General features: G+C 31.6%; 2 protein-coding genes across 2 annotated transcripts; one reads left to right on the top strand and one right to left on the bottom strand.

Moving 5' to 3' along the window:
- LOC107920218 (carboxy-terminal domain RNA polymerase II polypeptide A small phosphatase 1) lies at positions 1 to 3,187 on the bottom strand. Its single transcript, XM_016849798.2, has 6 exons — positions 2,658 to 3,187; positions 1,850 to 1,978; positions 1,654 to 1,774; positions 1,469 to 1,550; positions 591 to 744; positions 1 to 483 (listed from the first exon to the last, which is right to left on the bottom strand). Exons 1-6 carry the CDS (start codon positions 2,943 to 2,945, stop codon positions 349 to 351), a joined length of 909 nt encoding a protein of 302 aa, XP_016705287.1. The 5' UTR covers positions 2,946 to 3,187; the 3' UTR covers positions 1 to 348.
- A 5,261-nt stretch (positions 3,188 to 8,448) lies between these two features.
- On the top strand, positions 8,449 to 13,040 carry LOC107920219 (PHD finger protein ALFIN-LIKE 2). Its single transcript, XM_016849799.2, has 5 exons — positions 8,449 to 8,817; positions 8,917 to 8,949; positions 9,567 to 9,789; positions 12,238 to 12,358; positions 12,487 to 13,040. The coding sequence occupies exons 1-5, from the start codon at positions 8,730 to 8,732 to the stop codon at positions 12,733 to 12,735; spliced, it is 714 nt and encodes a 237-aa protein (XP_016705288.1). The 5' UTR covers positions 8,449 to 8,729; the 3' UTR covers positions 12,736 to 13,040.
- Positions 13,041 to 16,135: the final 3,095 nt, after the last annotated feature.

Genomic DNA, 16,135 nt, shown 5'->3' with positions numbered 1-16,135 from the left:
TTATGTGTAAACAGCAAATAATCATTGATTGAGAACACATTTACAAAATTCCCAAAGATGCATAAACATCCAACAGAATCGCAAAGCTTATAAACAAAGTTACACTAAGAATCAAGAATTTTTTGGCAGATCTTCATCTAAATACAATAAAAGGTTTACCTAATCAAATAAGTGATATCATCACATTCATCCTTTTGCAGGTCTCTGATGGCATTCATAGACACCTCTAGAATTCAAATGTTATACACAAAGATCATGAATCCTATGATAAGATGCTGCCTTTGGAAGATAAGAGGCTTGCACGAAAAGTACCCAGAAGAACCTAAGGCATTGCCTACTATCTTTTTCCTACAGTGACCAACAAGAAGAGGGGATACCCTGTTTCTGAAACCATTCAGGCATGCGGAACCTATCATAAAGAACTGGTCTCACATCTTTTTCCTGAGAAAGGTGCTTGAGAAGTGGAAGGAGAACACCGAGAAGCTTTTCAACATAAACCAGATTTAGAAGTAGTAAGTAAACAAACATCAAAGACAAACTGATATCATATAAGGGTAACAGATTTAGCTTAATGCAAATCGTGACGGTACCTGTGTATCATGTGGCCGCCCAGCAGAAAACGGAATGCATGGAATCCCATTTACCGGTTGCAACAGGAAACTGAAAGGATTGTTGTCGACAATAACAGTTCGGCATAAATCCTTAGATATGCAGGTGAGGTCTTTCACATGCTCCCGGTACTCCCTGTTTACGTCAGAAGTAAAATTTACCAGATGAAACAACAAAGTCTTCGATCAAACTTGACATGTAATCACTTGCTTACGCATCAAACATTAAGGAAGCTCAAATTTGCTCAAGGCATCTAAGCTTGGCAAAAAGCGTGTTGGCATCTAAGCTCAAATATGCTGCCTAAATACACCCTTTATATTTCAGATAGAAAATGAAACGACATAATAATGATTTCCTAAATTTTATCAAGCAAAACTGAAAAGATCAAGTCACTAACATCAGCTCCAAAAAATGAACTCATGAAATTCTATACAGAACTCAAAAGGAATTTCCATTTCCATTTTGGAGATCTAAATTGCCTATAAATTTTATTTCATCTTACAACAAGATAAAATGGAAAAAAAGGGAATTTATGCATTAAACTAAGAACCAGCTTTGGATTCAAGACAGTCTAAAATAAAGACAGATTTTGGCCCTTATTCATGGATTCCACAGGAAGACGAGTCTCCCCCCCCCTTTTCTCTAAGTAATCATGATTAAGATCCATTTAACATAGGATTAATAGAAGAGCAGGCAGATAATAGGCAGTGAAATAGAAAGAACCAGCTTCAGTATAATACAAAAAGGCAAGAAATGTGTAACACAAAAGATGAAAAGGTTCCGTCATTTTCCATCTAGAAATCACAGAGAGAGTAGGCTGGAAGATTATAAATGGAGCATGGATAGGAAGCATACTTACGTGCTAACTGTAGAAGGCCTATAGAGTCGAAGACTAAACCGGTTTTCAGCATCAATTCTGTCAACAAGTGGTCTAGCATAGCCTGTGGGTAGCCATTAAAAGTCATGAGATAGTGGCAGGGAGAAACATAAGAAGAAAATTGGGTAATAAGTTGAAAACGAAACAATGTGTTGATATCAGCAAACCTTCAAGGCCAGCGGTAAATAGTACAAGTTCAGCAAATTCACTTAGTTGATTTAGGAAATCTTGCAACCCTGGGCGCTCAAACACCGTAACATAATTGATCTTAGGCTTTCCTTCACATTCCTTCAAAGATCAAAGCATCCAAATGACAACAGCCATCATTTAAAATAGAGAATCAAATAATTATTCATATCAAACCTTGTCCAAAGATACACATTCCAGCTCAAACCACTTTAATCCAGCATCCATTGCTTGATTATGAAGGGAAGGAGGCAGACTAGATGTCTCGTATGCACATACTAGAGTTTCATCCAAGTCAAGAACTACCTGCAGGAGCATGAACCAGACCTAGTTAGAACATCGACAATAACAATACACCACACAAACAACAATAATATCCATGATACGCTTCATTTATTTTTAATTTTCACTTTCACCTGTTTGAAATCCTTACTTCTTAACAGAACTTAACCATTAATAAAATTGTAGACCTACACGTAACATATTTTTATATTAACTATCCGTGCATTTGATTCAATTCCCAAATTAGTTGATCTACCATATAATCAGACTCTTTATTTTCTAAAGTATCTAAGTTCGACATTTATGTAAACATATTCAAATGAGCATATATATATATTAAATGCATAGCTGTATCTGGCACTCACCTCGAGTTCGGATAATATAGTTGAAACTTACAAGTTATCAACCCAATTGAATTGGCTCAAGTTAATTCCAGTGTTCATTTCAGTTCCATTAATTTCTGCATCTCTCAAAGTAATACTAATAACCCAAAATTTTAAATTGCTTAAATTCCCTATTTATTATTCATGTTTAAATTAAACTAAGTAGAACTATAAGTCCAAGTCTATGACAATGTTTTCATTTCCTTAAGAAAATACGTAACAACTTCAAAGAAATTAAGTTCAACAAAGCTAACTATTTATCGAACATAATTGAAAACCTCTATTTTGGGGAAATTTTGAAAAATAAAATAAAATCATACCGTGAGTTTTTCGATGCGGTCTTCATCAGGTGAGTCCAAAACGGCAGCGATCTCGACCGTAGCGGGAGACTCGGTTCGAGTAGAGTCAACAACAGGCAAGGGCTTAAAACGGTGCGTTGAAGTCGAAGTGATCGACGACGACGAAGAAGAAGAAAGCAAAGGATATTGACCGACGGCTCTGATGATTTGAGCAAAGATCTGATAGAAAAAAGCCAACCAGTTCAAAAGCGCTCTCCATACTTGTAACGACCGAGGTGAGTACACCTCGGCCTGAGTCAATTCAGCCATCGGAACTCGTACGGTTTACGCTAAAACAGATATAAAACCTTTCTTCTTCGTATTTGGTTAAAAGATTTTACGATCAGAGTGGTGATGATTCGAGGAAGTCTAAGAGAGGGAAATGAAAAATGAAAGTGACGTTGATTCACGCGCCAACATGAAGCGAGTGAGTGTCTAATTTGGGAGTGTTCCAAGGTTTTCTTTCTTTGGCTTTATCACTTTGAACCTTTGGATTGTAGTTTAGGTTCAATTTAGCAATTAAATTTTGGGTAATAAATTGTCGTTTTTTTAATGTAATTTGTGATTTATTTATTATATCAGTCCCTATACTTTTATAAAATTTGATGTTTAGTCCATGCACTTTAAAACTTACTTTTTCAATATAAAAAATCCTAATTCAATCATTATTATTTTCGGTAGTCTCAACTAAAATTTATTAACTTAACATGTTTAGTTTTCGTCAATCATGTGACATGTCATGTGAGAGCAACATAATCAGCACGTCAAATTCAAAAAATTTTAATGATTGGACTAAATTTTTTAAATCAAAATAGTTGGAGGACTTAATTTTTAACTTATTAAGTATAAATATTAGATCTCAAATTTTTTTATCAAAGTACAAGGACTACCAACATATTTTAACTTTATATTTAAAAAGTTAAAATTTATTTATTATTTTTGTATTTAAAATTTTAATTCAATGGTCGAGGCTATTAATTTATTAGATAAACAACATAAATGAACACTAATTAATGATAGTTAACGAATGAGTGAACAAAATGTAGAACCTCATAACGTGGGTGACCCTATTATAACATTTAATAGTTAATGTAGAAAAAACAAAAACTTAACCGTAGCTTGGCAATCATTTATATAATGTATTTCGTAATTTTTTTCTAATAACACGTATCCTATCACGTTTTTCAACTTGACATATTCTTAAAATTTTGCCAACTTAATATATCACATATTAATGGAAAAATTTTAAGCACTTTCCATGTTAATAAATATGTCCAAGTTGACAAAATTTAACGGTGATCGAAATTCAAATTTTACCAACGATTTATTTTTACCTAAGATTATGTTTCATTTGTAACACAAAGTGAACAAATTTTTGACATAATTTGACCCTTCAATTTTATAAGAAAAATTATTTTGGCCCTCTATTTAATTATTCACATCTTTTATCCCTTAAACTTGAATTGTTTGTTAATTCACACTAAAATGAATGGAAAAGTTAATGTATTTTAACTTTGCTAATATGGTATACACGTGAATTGTCACATTTATCCATGTCAACAATTAATTAATTTCTGTAAAAATTAAAATTTTTAAATTTTTATAAAGTTGAAGGGTCAAATAAATCATTATGCATAATTTTTTTGGTATAATTAAAAACTATTGGTGTTCTCATCCGTTTTACAAATCTAAGATTACTCATATTCAAGTTGAGTGATATTCAAATAAATCCCTACCAACAATAATAACTCTAGGATTCGAACTTCAGTCAATTAGATTAAATATACCTTCCAATTTGGAGGGGATAAGATGAAAAGGTGATACAAGCTTACGATTAGATTATACAATAATTTAAAATTAATATAAAGATAATAACAACTTTATTTGAAATATTTCAAATCCTAAAATTATGTTGTCATGCCCTCGTAAAATCGATGATTGATAGAGAAGCAATCTTGGAAATCTTAAGATTACGTTATTATGCCCCTGCAAGATTGATAGTCGATAAAGCAGTAATTTTGGATTGATGATGACAAAAAAAAAAAAAACACATGATTAATTGGTGGGGAAAAAATGAACTTTTTAACTGAGGACATTGAAATGACAAACTCTTGCTGTAAGTTATGACAGTTATATCCTTATATAATCACAAGAATACTTAATATTTTATTCGAGTTAAAGAGTAATTTTCAGATAAACCTCTTTCGACTTTGGTCTAGATACTTGTCAAAGAAGTCTATTACCAATTTTTTTCAACCAATTATTATTTTTGTACTTTTATTATTAAATCATTTAATCACCTTTACTTTTAATAAAACTTTTATATTAATTACGTGGGTGTATTCAATTAAAGGGAAATGAAGTGAGAGTGGATTGCACGCGCTAGGAGAGAAAGTGGTGGTGTAAAAGACATCGGAGAAGAACATAGTGAAAGTGAATCGGTCGGAAATTTCAAATGGATTTGGATGGAATCAGCCAATCAGAAGAGACAAGCTTTGGTTCTTTATCACACTGTTGCTTCTAATTATTACTGTCAGAGTAGGAATCTACTGTCTCTCTCCCTATTCAGCTTCTCATGATCTCATTTCCTACGTCATTTAGCAATCTCAACTTCGAAAAAAGAAAATTACAAAATAGTCATCAACTATTTAAAAGTTTTCGTTTAAGTAATTAAACTGTTAAAATTGATATTGTATGGCATTCCCCATTCGTACCGCTTGCACCATTTGAATGTTCTTTTTTCTTTCTCTTCTACAATTCATTTTTTTCTTAAAATAACTTTGAACTTCAAGAATCTACGAACCAAAAGCTAAACAATTTTCTTCTTCGATTTTTAACATTGGCAATAAGATTGACTTGGACCAAAGTTATATTCTTATACTCGTCAGTGGGTACTGATCCATTGTGCCAATTGTTGAATCGTCGTTTGGAACTTACTAGTTGAACTTTTTTAATAAAAACTTAGCATCCTAGTGTATTCAATAAAAAACTTCTAAATAATTCAGTGGCTTCAATGAAAATTTTTAATATTTCAATGATCATTTTGTAACTTTTTTAAATCAAATTACCAAAACGTAAACTTACTAATAGCTTTGCGACATTGGGTGCGGTTACCGTTAAGTATGTAATCATGCATGCTAATTATAAGTTTAGTCACTTATATAGTTACATACAGTTTAAATTATGTTTTGGTCACAAAACTTTAAAATATTACAATATGGTTGCTAACATTATCAATTTATTTCATTTTAATTACTATAATATTAATTACAATTAACGATGTAACAAGTTGATCCCAAAATTTTTATTTTGATCCCAAAATTTATAATTTAAATTTGCCCCGGTGAAATTTTAATTAATTCCTCTACAAAGTATATAGTTTGTAAGTTAATATAATGAATTTTAACATCTCCTAAATTGTAAATTAATTTTGGCCCATCCAAAAATAAAGATTTTATGGTGTCATTGCCATAAGCAAGCAATTCTCCTCTTGAACACCTGTAACCAATAAATTAAATTTGTAGTATTGATTCAGTCTAGTATTGCTACGGAGAAGCATTAAATCAATTGACCCACGAATTGATACAGCTCGATTGAACTAAGTTAAAAAAAAGTAATTAAACTGATTTTTTTTTATTTTTTTTAGTAATTTATTTAATAATCTGATCAGTTGGCTTACTAATTTAATTTTAAATCTTTTTTTAAAGAAAAAGACAAAATATTAATGAAACTTGTCTACTTTATTTTTGTTGGTCAAATTTGAACCACTAATTTGCAATACGATTCTTTTTCGAATTTAATGTGAATCAAGTCATTAGAAACGTGTGATTTGGTTAAGCTACAGACAAATGTGAAGGTGCTTTGAATTTGTAATCATTGGCTAACAAAAACAAAAAGGTCAAAATATGTCACAAGTACCTGCACTTTAGAATTTAGATCATATACTTTAATTTTTAGAAATTTAATCCTTTTACTTATTAGATTTTAAAATTTAAATTAATTGTTAACACTTTTATTTTTATTAAATTTATTGATGTAACATTTTGAAATAAAAAATTCACTTGATAGTTGTGTGATTAAAAAAATTGTAATTAGCCTAAATTTAATATAAAATTTTAACAGTTAGATTTTTAGAACTAAAATCTGAAAAGTAAAAGGACTAAATTATTGAGAATTAAAGTATAAAGACTAAATTCTAAATTTTCAAAAGTACAATGACTTGTGGAAAATTTGACCAAAACAAAATTGTGTCTGAATTTCTTTGTCCACAAAGGCATGGGCAGGCAATTTCACATGTCCATCTGAAAAAGAACTGAAAACTTACACATGCATCCACAGATCCATAGGTGCTGTATTTTTTTTTTTTGCCACATGTTGAAATAAAATTTAGTTCGGAATAAGGATGGTGAAATTTAAATTGTCCAGTAGATTTTGAATTAATCTGTCTTAAATGAAGTGGATATTTTTAAAGAAAATGTGGGATTTGGTCGATTTTTTTTTAACAATAAGTTTGGTTCGTATGAAGCAGATGTGGTAATTTCTTGCTTCACTCCGCCCTACTTCACTTTACAAAATTATTATTTTATCTTTGTAAATATTTAACTATTAAAAGGATCAAAATGTAGTAACATATTACACAAAAATCCATATATTTTATGTTTAAATTTTTTTGAAGAATTATGTTTAAATGTTTAATTGACTTTAAAAAAATTGAAAATATTAAAGGTAAGTAGCAAAAATTAAATTGGGATGGAACTGGGTAGGGTAGGGATGGATGCATGCAACATTCAAGGAGGTGATAGTGCTTTTCAAGATTATAGACATATAATGAGCGAGGCGGGTGATGGAACAATGATGGGTTTAGCAAAATTTGCTCTTGTCCCACTCCATTACCATCATAGCTTGGAATAGATCAACATTTACACAAATGTTACGGGACAATTTGTTAAATTAAAACTAAATTGAAAAAATATGTAAATTTTGAGGGCTAAATTTGTTATTATATCAACCAAAATCATGTACTTGATTGAAAATATTAATATTTTGATTATTTGTCCTTAGTTGCTCACTTTCGAAATTGATAATGATTAAATTTCTCTAATTTCGAATTTGGTTGCTTGTCTTATTTTATTTTACTTTAAAAAACATTATTTTATTTTTTATTTAATAAAGTATTCTCATTAGCATTAAATAAAAATTAGTTTAAAAATTCAAAATATTTTTATTTTAATATTAAAATCAAGGGCTTTCATGACTAAAAATCATAGGTTGGTATGGCAACTTATTTAACTATAAAAGAGAAATAGTACAAGGGCTTGTTTAAACAAAGTGTAGTAGTTAAGGGTTTTTTTAGTATATTAACCAAAAAAAATCTCTCTAGAAAATAATTGGGTAAACTACATTAGTAGTCACCCAACTATTTATAAATTTATTTTTTGGTCATCAACTAACTAACGTACAAATGAAAATACTAAAAAATCTAAGATAGTCGGGTGACCAAAAAAGATAAAATTGAATAGTTGAGTGACTATTTTGTAACTTTTCATAGTTGGGTGACTCAAAAAGAAATTCACTAATAGTCGAGTGATCATTTTTTGTAACTTTTCATAGTTGGATAACCAAAAAAGAAATTTACTAACAGTTGGGTGACTACTACTGCAGTTTACCCAAAATATTTTTCCATAGGCCCTATTATATTTTCTTTTGGGCCTAAACCAAACCAGGCCCAATTAATTACCATTAAAAAATCCGCTAAGCCTAAAAAAACCAAATCCGACAAATCTCATTTCCCTTTTTCAACTTTTTTCTCTCATCTCGTGTCTTTTTTGAGTTCCGTACACACAGCTTCAAAATTACTCTTTTATTTTTCATGTAATAAAAAATAAATAAATAAAAAAGAAAAAGAAAATCCGTTTCTGGGAATAACCGACCGATCCGTTTCCAAAAATAAGACACTCTTCTCTTTTTCATTTTTTTTCTTTTTATTTACGCACATAAAAAAATATTATAAATTATAATACAATATTTATTTTGGAGAAAAAGAAAAAAAAAAGTATGGCTTCTTCTAGTCCTCGCACTGTGGAAGAGATCTTCAAAGACTATAGCGCTCGACGCTCCGGTCTTGTTCGTGCTCTCACTTACGGTGATTTTCTCTTTCTGTAAACCCTAACTTCACTCATCCATTTTTTTTAAAAAAATTATTAATTTTTTTTTGTTATGCTTTCGTTTGGTTTTGATTCAGATGTAGATGATTTCTACTCGCAATGCGATCCAGGTAAGCTTCTTCTTCTTTTTTTTTCGTTTTTTGTTTGTTTTTATTTGAGGAGTATAGAGATGAGAATTCTGGTTTGTCTGTGGGAGTGAACTGAGGTTGATAGAATCGATCTGATTCAATTTTGAATCGCGGAGTTCCATTTGCCTTTGCATGCGATTTTCCTCGATTGTTTCAAGTTTCTGACCTCTGTCGGTCATTGGATTTCAATCTTTATCGTGAGTTTCTTCTTAGGTAAAATTTAAAATTGAGTTTTTTTTTTTAAAGTGTAGGAAGTTGATTGGAAATTATAGAGGAAATTTTTATCGAAGTTACTTTTATCTTCTTGATTTAGGTCATTTTTATGCCAGTTGTTTGATTTAGATGCGGAATTGTTTTCTTTTTGTCTTTTTGACTGTTAGAATTTTGGTTTGAGTCTTGATAAGGGATCGAAAATTTATTCATATGCAGTAAGCAATACATATTTGGTTTCTGTTTCATTTTCCCCTACCTTTTTTCTTTTAGATGCTAAATTTGGTTGAGCAATGTCCAAGTTGTGTTTCATTGTAGGTTGTAGTATTTGTGGTTTTGAACGTGGATATAATTTTGTTCTTGAAGTATTTTGATTTGTTGCTGCTTAGATAAGGAGAATTTGTGTCTGTATGGACACCCAAATGAGGCTTGGGAGGTAGCTTTACCAGCAGAGGAAGTTCCACCTGAGCTCCCTGAGCCAGCCTTGGGTATCAATTTTGCTAGAGATGGGATGAACCGGAAAGACTGGCTTTCACTGGTTGCTGTGCATAGTGATTGTTGGTTGCTTTCCGTGTCTTTCTACTTTGGAGCTCGGCTTAATCGCAATGAAAGGTACATTGTTCTGGCATCTACCTTTTCCCTACTAGAATTGAAATATTTCATTTGCACTGATATTGTGTTTATGATCTGAGTTTTCTTCTGTTGCTAGTTGATACTAAACAATTATTTATCTTAGTCATAGTGGTATATGAATGGCTATGATTTGACATAACATGAAGCTGTGTTGGGCTGGAATTGGGAAAAATAAGCATCAGAATTCTGGTGATGTTGGAATACTTTTATCTATATTGGCCACTCTTAGAAGTAATGTCCCTTATTGAGTAGAATTTATTCTATCAAGGTCATAGTTTTATTATATTTTCTTCTGGTTTTGTCTTGAGCTAGATCAATGAATGTGAGACTGCTAGAATGATGAGGCATATGTTACATATGCTTTTTTTTCTCCTCTTACCTGCTTTGCGGACATTTTATATTTTAGTTTTTAAATTGCTGGCAGTTGTTTCCATGCTGTTTGTGTGATATTTTGAGTGTGTGAAACCGTGATACTCTATAGTCACATGAAGCCATGAATAGTCTTTAGGTGGTTTATTTTCACTGAACTTTAGCTTGTTGAAGATTCAGGGTGGTTACATTGTGCTGTTAGGATTGAGGGAGTGTGCAATGTTGATTTGAAATTGAAGCGAGAGTGAAACAATCTAGAAGGAATTTCATTGGGTGGGGATCAGTGAGTGGATGGCCAAGTGCTTGGAGCTGAGAGGTTTATGGCCATTTAAGGAACTTCACCGCAAGCATTTAATTGTCAGTACCAATAGAACTCCTAATTGCACTTTGAGTGCACTACAAAGTGATATTTATATCAGACTAGGAATCCTTTTTTCACATTGTGGGTTTTGGCTTCCGATGCATTGCATGCAATCTAGGTGGATTCTCTGTCTAGCCACCAAGATACTAACCTAGATTTTACCAATGCAGTGCTAAAGACTTTATCTCTTTTATCTAGCGTTATCCACTCTGTTTATGGATAGTTAGATGGGAATCTAGAGGTTTAATACCTTCTGTCCTCTATCTTAGTAAACCTTTAGGTGGAGACCGACATCTCCTTATTTAATGCTTTTATTCTCAATCTTGGGAGGCTACTTTGAAGGTCCTTCCAAAATAATCTGAGAATGATCCCCTGTTTAAATAATTGCCATAACTCTTAATTTTAATTGAATTAAGATGCTTTGCACCTAATATTGATGTCATTTGAACATTCATTTAACCTTTCTTGGAGTTTGTGGCAGGATAGGCTTTCTAAGCTTATACTTGGGTAAGATGTGAGTATGTTTTTCTGCCTTTCTTGATTTGTTCCCGAGCTAGTTTTGTCAATTAAGTTCCTGATTGTAGGCATTACTCTTGTTCTTGGATACCTAATATAGTGCTCCAATGATAAAAGAAAAAAAAGAGATTCTTTTTTTTTTTTTTTGTTCATAAGAGAAATCGTTTCCTTAACTGCAACCTGAACTCATCAAAGGCCTCTTTTAGCATTCTTTCTCCTTCTCTGCCCTCTTTTTTTTTGTCTCAATTTAGAATCCAAGACAGCAGCTTAATGAAAGTCACTAGCTTACAAACTAAAGGTTGTTATGTTGCCCCAAAAATTGTATTGCCAATCCCCCTCCCAACCTTTCCCTCATAAATTTTCATTAATATCTCAAATCAGCTCATCCTAGTTTGTATTAGGTCAAGTTTGTTGTTTATTTGGGTAAAATTGTATTTTGCTGTTTCATCAATATAACATTATGTCTGGCAAAATAGGATGTTGATCAAAGAGACTTGTAAGAACTCTTTCTATCATAGATGCTTTATATATTGTACAAAATGATAATATATATATATACATATGCGCCAAAGTAGATAGAGGTCAGGTTGAGCCAGCACTTTGGATCTTTGAAGCTAGCTATGTACTTGAGAATTTCCAGATTCACCATTTAGGCCTTTAATTGGTAACTCCTTTGTTCTACTTGTGCTAAACAACCTTGACATGCATGCATATTTTAACAAGCATGCATGTTTTTACCTAGAAAGTTACCTTCTCGGGCATGTGTTTCTGGTTGTGGACTAGAAGTTGGTGTGCCCTTTTTTTTTTCTTTTGGTATGACCAAGGTGTTCTTCATGTCCGTTTTACGGTCCATGAAGACTAATCCTTTTAGGGTTCATGGATGCTCCTCCCGGCAATGGCGTCTCCTGGGTTTAAACATGAGTTTTTTCCTTTGGAGTGCAATGTGCCTTACTATTACACCCAACCCTTGTAGGTGAAGTTGATGTGCCTTTGCATTGATATTTTATTCAGTTTTCCTTTTAGAAAAGGTGTCATGTAGTCAAGATCCCAAATCAAAAGGGACCCAGCCCAGCTATCAGGTTGTTGGTTCCTGTGATGTCAACCCTCTGCTCTCTCTCTCTATATATTTATGTATTCAGGAAGTTCTTTGTGACAGAGAGTTTGTGCCTTTTACTCAACAGGAAGCGCTTATTTAGCATGATAAACGATCTTCCAACTGTCTTTGAAGTTGTAACTGGAAGGAAGCCCATAAAAGACAAGCCCACAGTAGAAAGTGGAAGCAAATCACGAAACAGCACGAAGGTAAATTTGCAATGTCCCCTCCATTCACAAGAATAATGAATGCAATTGAAACTGTTAAATGTGAGCTTCATAACATCATTGCTCTTTCACTTGTTTTTGTATTTATAATTTTACCTTCTGCCTCTCAGAGATCAATCGATGGACAGCCAAGAAGCAATCCTAAGTTAGTTGATGAAAATTATGAGGAGGATGAAGAAGAGCAGGGCGACACCTTTTGCGGGATTTGTGGTGGAGGATATAATTCTGATGAGTTTTGGATCGGTTGTGACAACTGTGAACGGTGGTACCATGGAAAGTGCGTGAAGATAACACCAGCCAAAGCCGAATTGATTAAGTTCTACAAGTGTCCATTATGCACGAAAAAGGCGAGACAGTAGCCAGCCGATGGAGGGAAGGACGACTAACCTGATCGGTTTTTATTCACAGATGATGTTTTAAAGCAGCAGCTACAATGAATGGAAATTCTTTCTTTTTTTTTTTTTTACTGAAAAAATCCTTCCTTAAATTGCAAAACCAAACTACTTTGGTACTTTAGGTTCATTAATGAGATGCAGTGGCATAAAATGCATAGGATTGGTGTAGATTAAAACTGTCCTTTTTAAACTTTTTAACTTACATTATCGTGTCGAGAAGCAGGGAATGCAGTCTTCCAGTTTCCGAATGTTCGGAATCTGGTTTGATACTTAGTTGCTCTTCAGTCCTAATGGCTGTTCAGGTGGCCGATGGATTTAGTTTTTATGTGCTTATTATTAATTCACATCATGCTCATTTCCCTAACTTAAAATAGAGTTGTTCAATTGAACTACTTGCTATGATCAAAAGGTTCCTCTGATATTTAGACCAAAATATTTAAATAGCATTTTTTTAATGTTGTCTAAAGTGTTTTTTTTTTAAATTGCAAGCGGAACCCACCGTTTTTAATGTTCAAATATTTTTTCATTTTTAAATAACAGAATTAAAATTTTCACTTCTTTTATAATTTTTTTAATAAAGAAAGGCTGTTTTTGGTTTTGGTAATATATGAGGTTTAGGGTCCGATATTTGTATGCAAACCCTTTTCTTATTCTTTAATGTAGACTTTATTTTAGGCCTGTATATTTATCATTTTTTTTGAAGTACAATTATTGCCAAACGCATGTCTCAAAACTGGGTATGCCAACTACAGAAAGATAACCCAAAAAAATACCCTACCAAAAAGATTGCTTCATTTATTTATCATGGCTAAGTTAGTGAACCATGCTCCTATTTTTAGATATTTTTCATGTATATAAATATGAGTATTTACACCAACTTCAGTGTATCACTTTTCGGTTCAGTTCTATCACTTTGTTGTTTTTTCTTTACTTATATTAATTGTGATATTATTCTTGTTTATTATAAAATTCAAGTGAGTCATTAAATTTAAGATGTGTGTGCGAAATGAAGTTCTACTTATTTGATGCTTGAATAGAGGTGTGCATGGGCTGGGTTGGGTCAACTAAAAATTTAGGCCTGTTGTTAGGCTCGGGCCGAAAAATGAGCCTAAAATTTTTCCTAAGCCCGAACCGAATAAAAATGTTAAAACCCAGACCCGACCCGGCCCACCCATATTAATTTTTATATTTTTTAAAATATATATAAACTATCAAAAATACTAAAAACATCAAAATAAATATTTCCCAACATATTGAAAATAAATTTTAAAAAATATGTATACTTAAATAACACTAAAATAGATGCAACTTAACAAACAAATGCTTCTAAAATAATAACAAAATTAACAAATGTGTTTAAAATAATAAAATAAATTTTATATAATATCCAAATAATAACAACAAAATAGTAGCAACATAATAGTAAAATAGTAACAAAATAGGGAGAAAACAATAAGAAAATAATATTAAAAAAATAAATTTTTTGTCATGTAGTGAATTCAGGCTGGGCCGGGCTCGGGCCAAAAATGCCTTACTCGAGGCTCGGCCCGTTTTTTAAATAGGCCTAATTTTTTCCCAAGCCCATTTTTCGGGCCTATATTTTTGCCCAAATCCTCCCAAATTTCTGGCGGGCCTTCGGGCCACCTCTATGCTTGAATATGCTCTTTACTATAAAGATGTGCTAGGTTGTTGGGGTCAATGAGGTAAGATTATCAAATAATTGTATTTTCTGACGAGGAATGGAGAATGTTACTATTCTTTGCAAAATTTTGAAAGTCTTTTATGATGTTACTTGTGTTCTTTCTGGTTCTAATTATCTAAAGACTGATCTTTATTTTAGAGGGGTTTGGAAGGTTCACATGGTCTTCCTTGATGTAGTTAAATGACCTCATTCTTTTTTAACTCTAATAGTTAAGCAAATGCAAGAGAAATTTAATAAATATTATGCTAAGTATTTTTTGATATTGTCATGTGCTACAATTTTAGACCCTCTTTACAAGTTAAATTATGTGAAATATTGCTTTACTACAATTTATGATACTCGGACTTTTTGCAAACCATTCTTAACAATTTTAAACTCTTATTTGATGAGTATGTTAAGAACTCCAAATTCACAGCTTCCTCTTTGGCCAAGAGTTCCAATATTTCTGATAATGATCCTATAGATTCTAGTTTGTATCAATTCAATGTTAATAGGGCTGATTTGGGAGGAGATTATAGTGAGAGTGATGATTACAAACAATATTTAATTGAATCCAGTACTAAGAGTGAAATTATAGTTGAACATTTACTTGGAAGAACCATAGTTTGAGTTGAATGGCCAAACTGATGTATTGGATTATTAGAGCAAAAGTTCAATTCAATATCATAAGCTATTATTATTGGCTCGTGACCTTTTGACAATTTTGATATCGATTGTAGCTTTCAAGTTAACTTTTAGTATGGGGAAGAAAGTTATCACACCTTTGAGGAATTCATTTAAATCAAAAACAGTTCAAGCCGTTGTTTGCTTTGATGACTAGATGTGCAAACTAAAGGATTTTCAACAAGTAATTATTATTCTCGTTTTATTGTTATAATTTTATAACATTTTATCAATTCAATTATCTAACTATTGATTCTCATTTAACTTACAATTTATAACTTGTTATAAAATCAAATATGTTAATTGGTTGATATATAGATATTTTGGTTGGTTGAGTACATTTTAAAAGTTGTTTTTTTTGTAGTGTTTTGGGTGCTGTTTCACGTTGTTCCACTTTCGCTTTTAATATTGTTTAGATATTGTAGAATATTTATTCTATTGTTAATTTTGTTACTATCTTAATTGCAACTATTTTAGTACAATTTTTTAAAATATATTTTTAATTTGTTTTTGTTTACTTATATGTAGACTTTTCATCTATACTTAAGCACTATGACAACTATATGAAATTTTATTAACCATAGTCTCTTTATATCTATATTTTCAAATTCATTATCAATAATATATGTGTTTACAAGAATTACTCTAATTTTGCTCATATTTTGTAAAGATTTGTTATATAATCCAAATCTTGACCTTGTTAATGGGGGATTTCCAATCCTCAGTATTTGAATTTTATATTGTTTTAATTTGGGTAAATATACTAGTAATCACCTAATTATTGATAAGTTTATTTTTGTCACTCATGACTCAACTATGAAAAGTTACAAAATGATCACCTAACTATTCAATTTTGTCTTTTTTGGTTATCAATGAAGTAATGATGTCAACTTTTAAAATTGACATAATAGCAACTTTAATCCTCAATGTTTACACATTGTGTAATTTGGTCCTTTTGCAGTTTACTTTTCTTTATGACCCTTTCACTTAAAAAGCTAA

Source organism: Gossypium hirsutum, chromosome A13 (assembly GCF_007990345.1).
Source record: "Gossypium hirsutum isolate 1008001.06 chromosome A13, Gossypium_hirsutum_v2.1, whole genome shotgun sequence".
Lineage (NCBI taxonomy): Eukaryota > Viridiplantae > Streptophyta > Magnoliopsida > Malvales > Malvaceae > Gossypium > Gossypium hirsutum.
The sequence above is the reverse complement of the archived record's forward strand: the minus strand, read 5'-3'. Positions and strand labels throughout refer to the sequence as shown.

What these genes read in the sequence shown, in the direction of transcription:
- LOC107920218 (XM_016849798.2), bottom strand. Translation starts at nt 2,945, where the DNA reads ATGGCTGAATTGACTCAGGCCGAGGTGTACTCACCTCGGTCGTTACAA. An exon ending in AATGTGTATCTTTGGACAAG is followed by an intron (nt 1,775 to 1,849) that starts GTTTGATATGAA and finishes TGATCTTTGAAG; the next exon opens with GAATGTGAAGGAAAGCCTAA. An exon ending in GGCGGCCACATGATACACAG is followed by an intron (nt 484 to 590) that starts GTACCGTCACGA and finishes TATGTTGAAAAG; the next exon opens with CTTCTCGGTGTTCTCCTTCC.
- LOC107920219 (XM_016849799.2), top strand. Translation starts at nt 8,730, where the DNA reads ATGGCTTCTTCTAGTCCTCGCACTGTGGAAGAGATCTTCAAAGACTAT. An exon ending in TGTTCGTGCTCTCACTTACG is followed by an intron (nt 8,818 to 8,916) that starts GTGATTTTCTCT and finishes GTTTTGATTCAG; the next exon opens with ATGTAGATGATTTCTACTCG. An exon ending in AATCACGAAACAGCACGAAG is followed by an intron (nt 12,359 to 12,486) that starts GTAAATTTGCAA and finishes TCTGCCTCTCAG; the next exon opens with AGATCAATCGATGGACAGCC.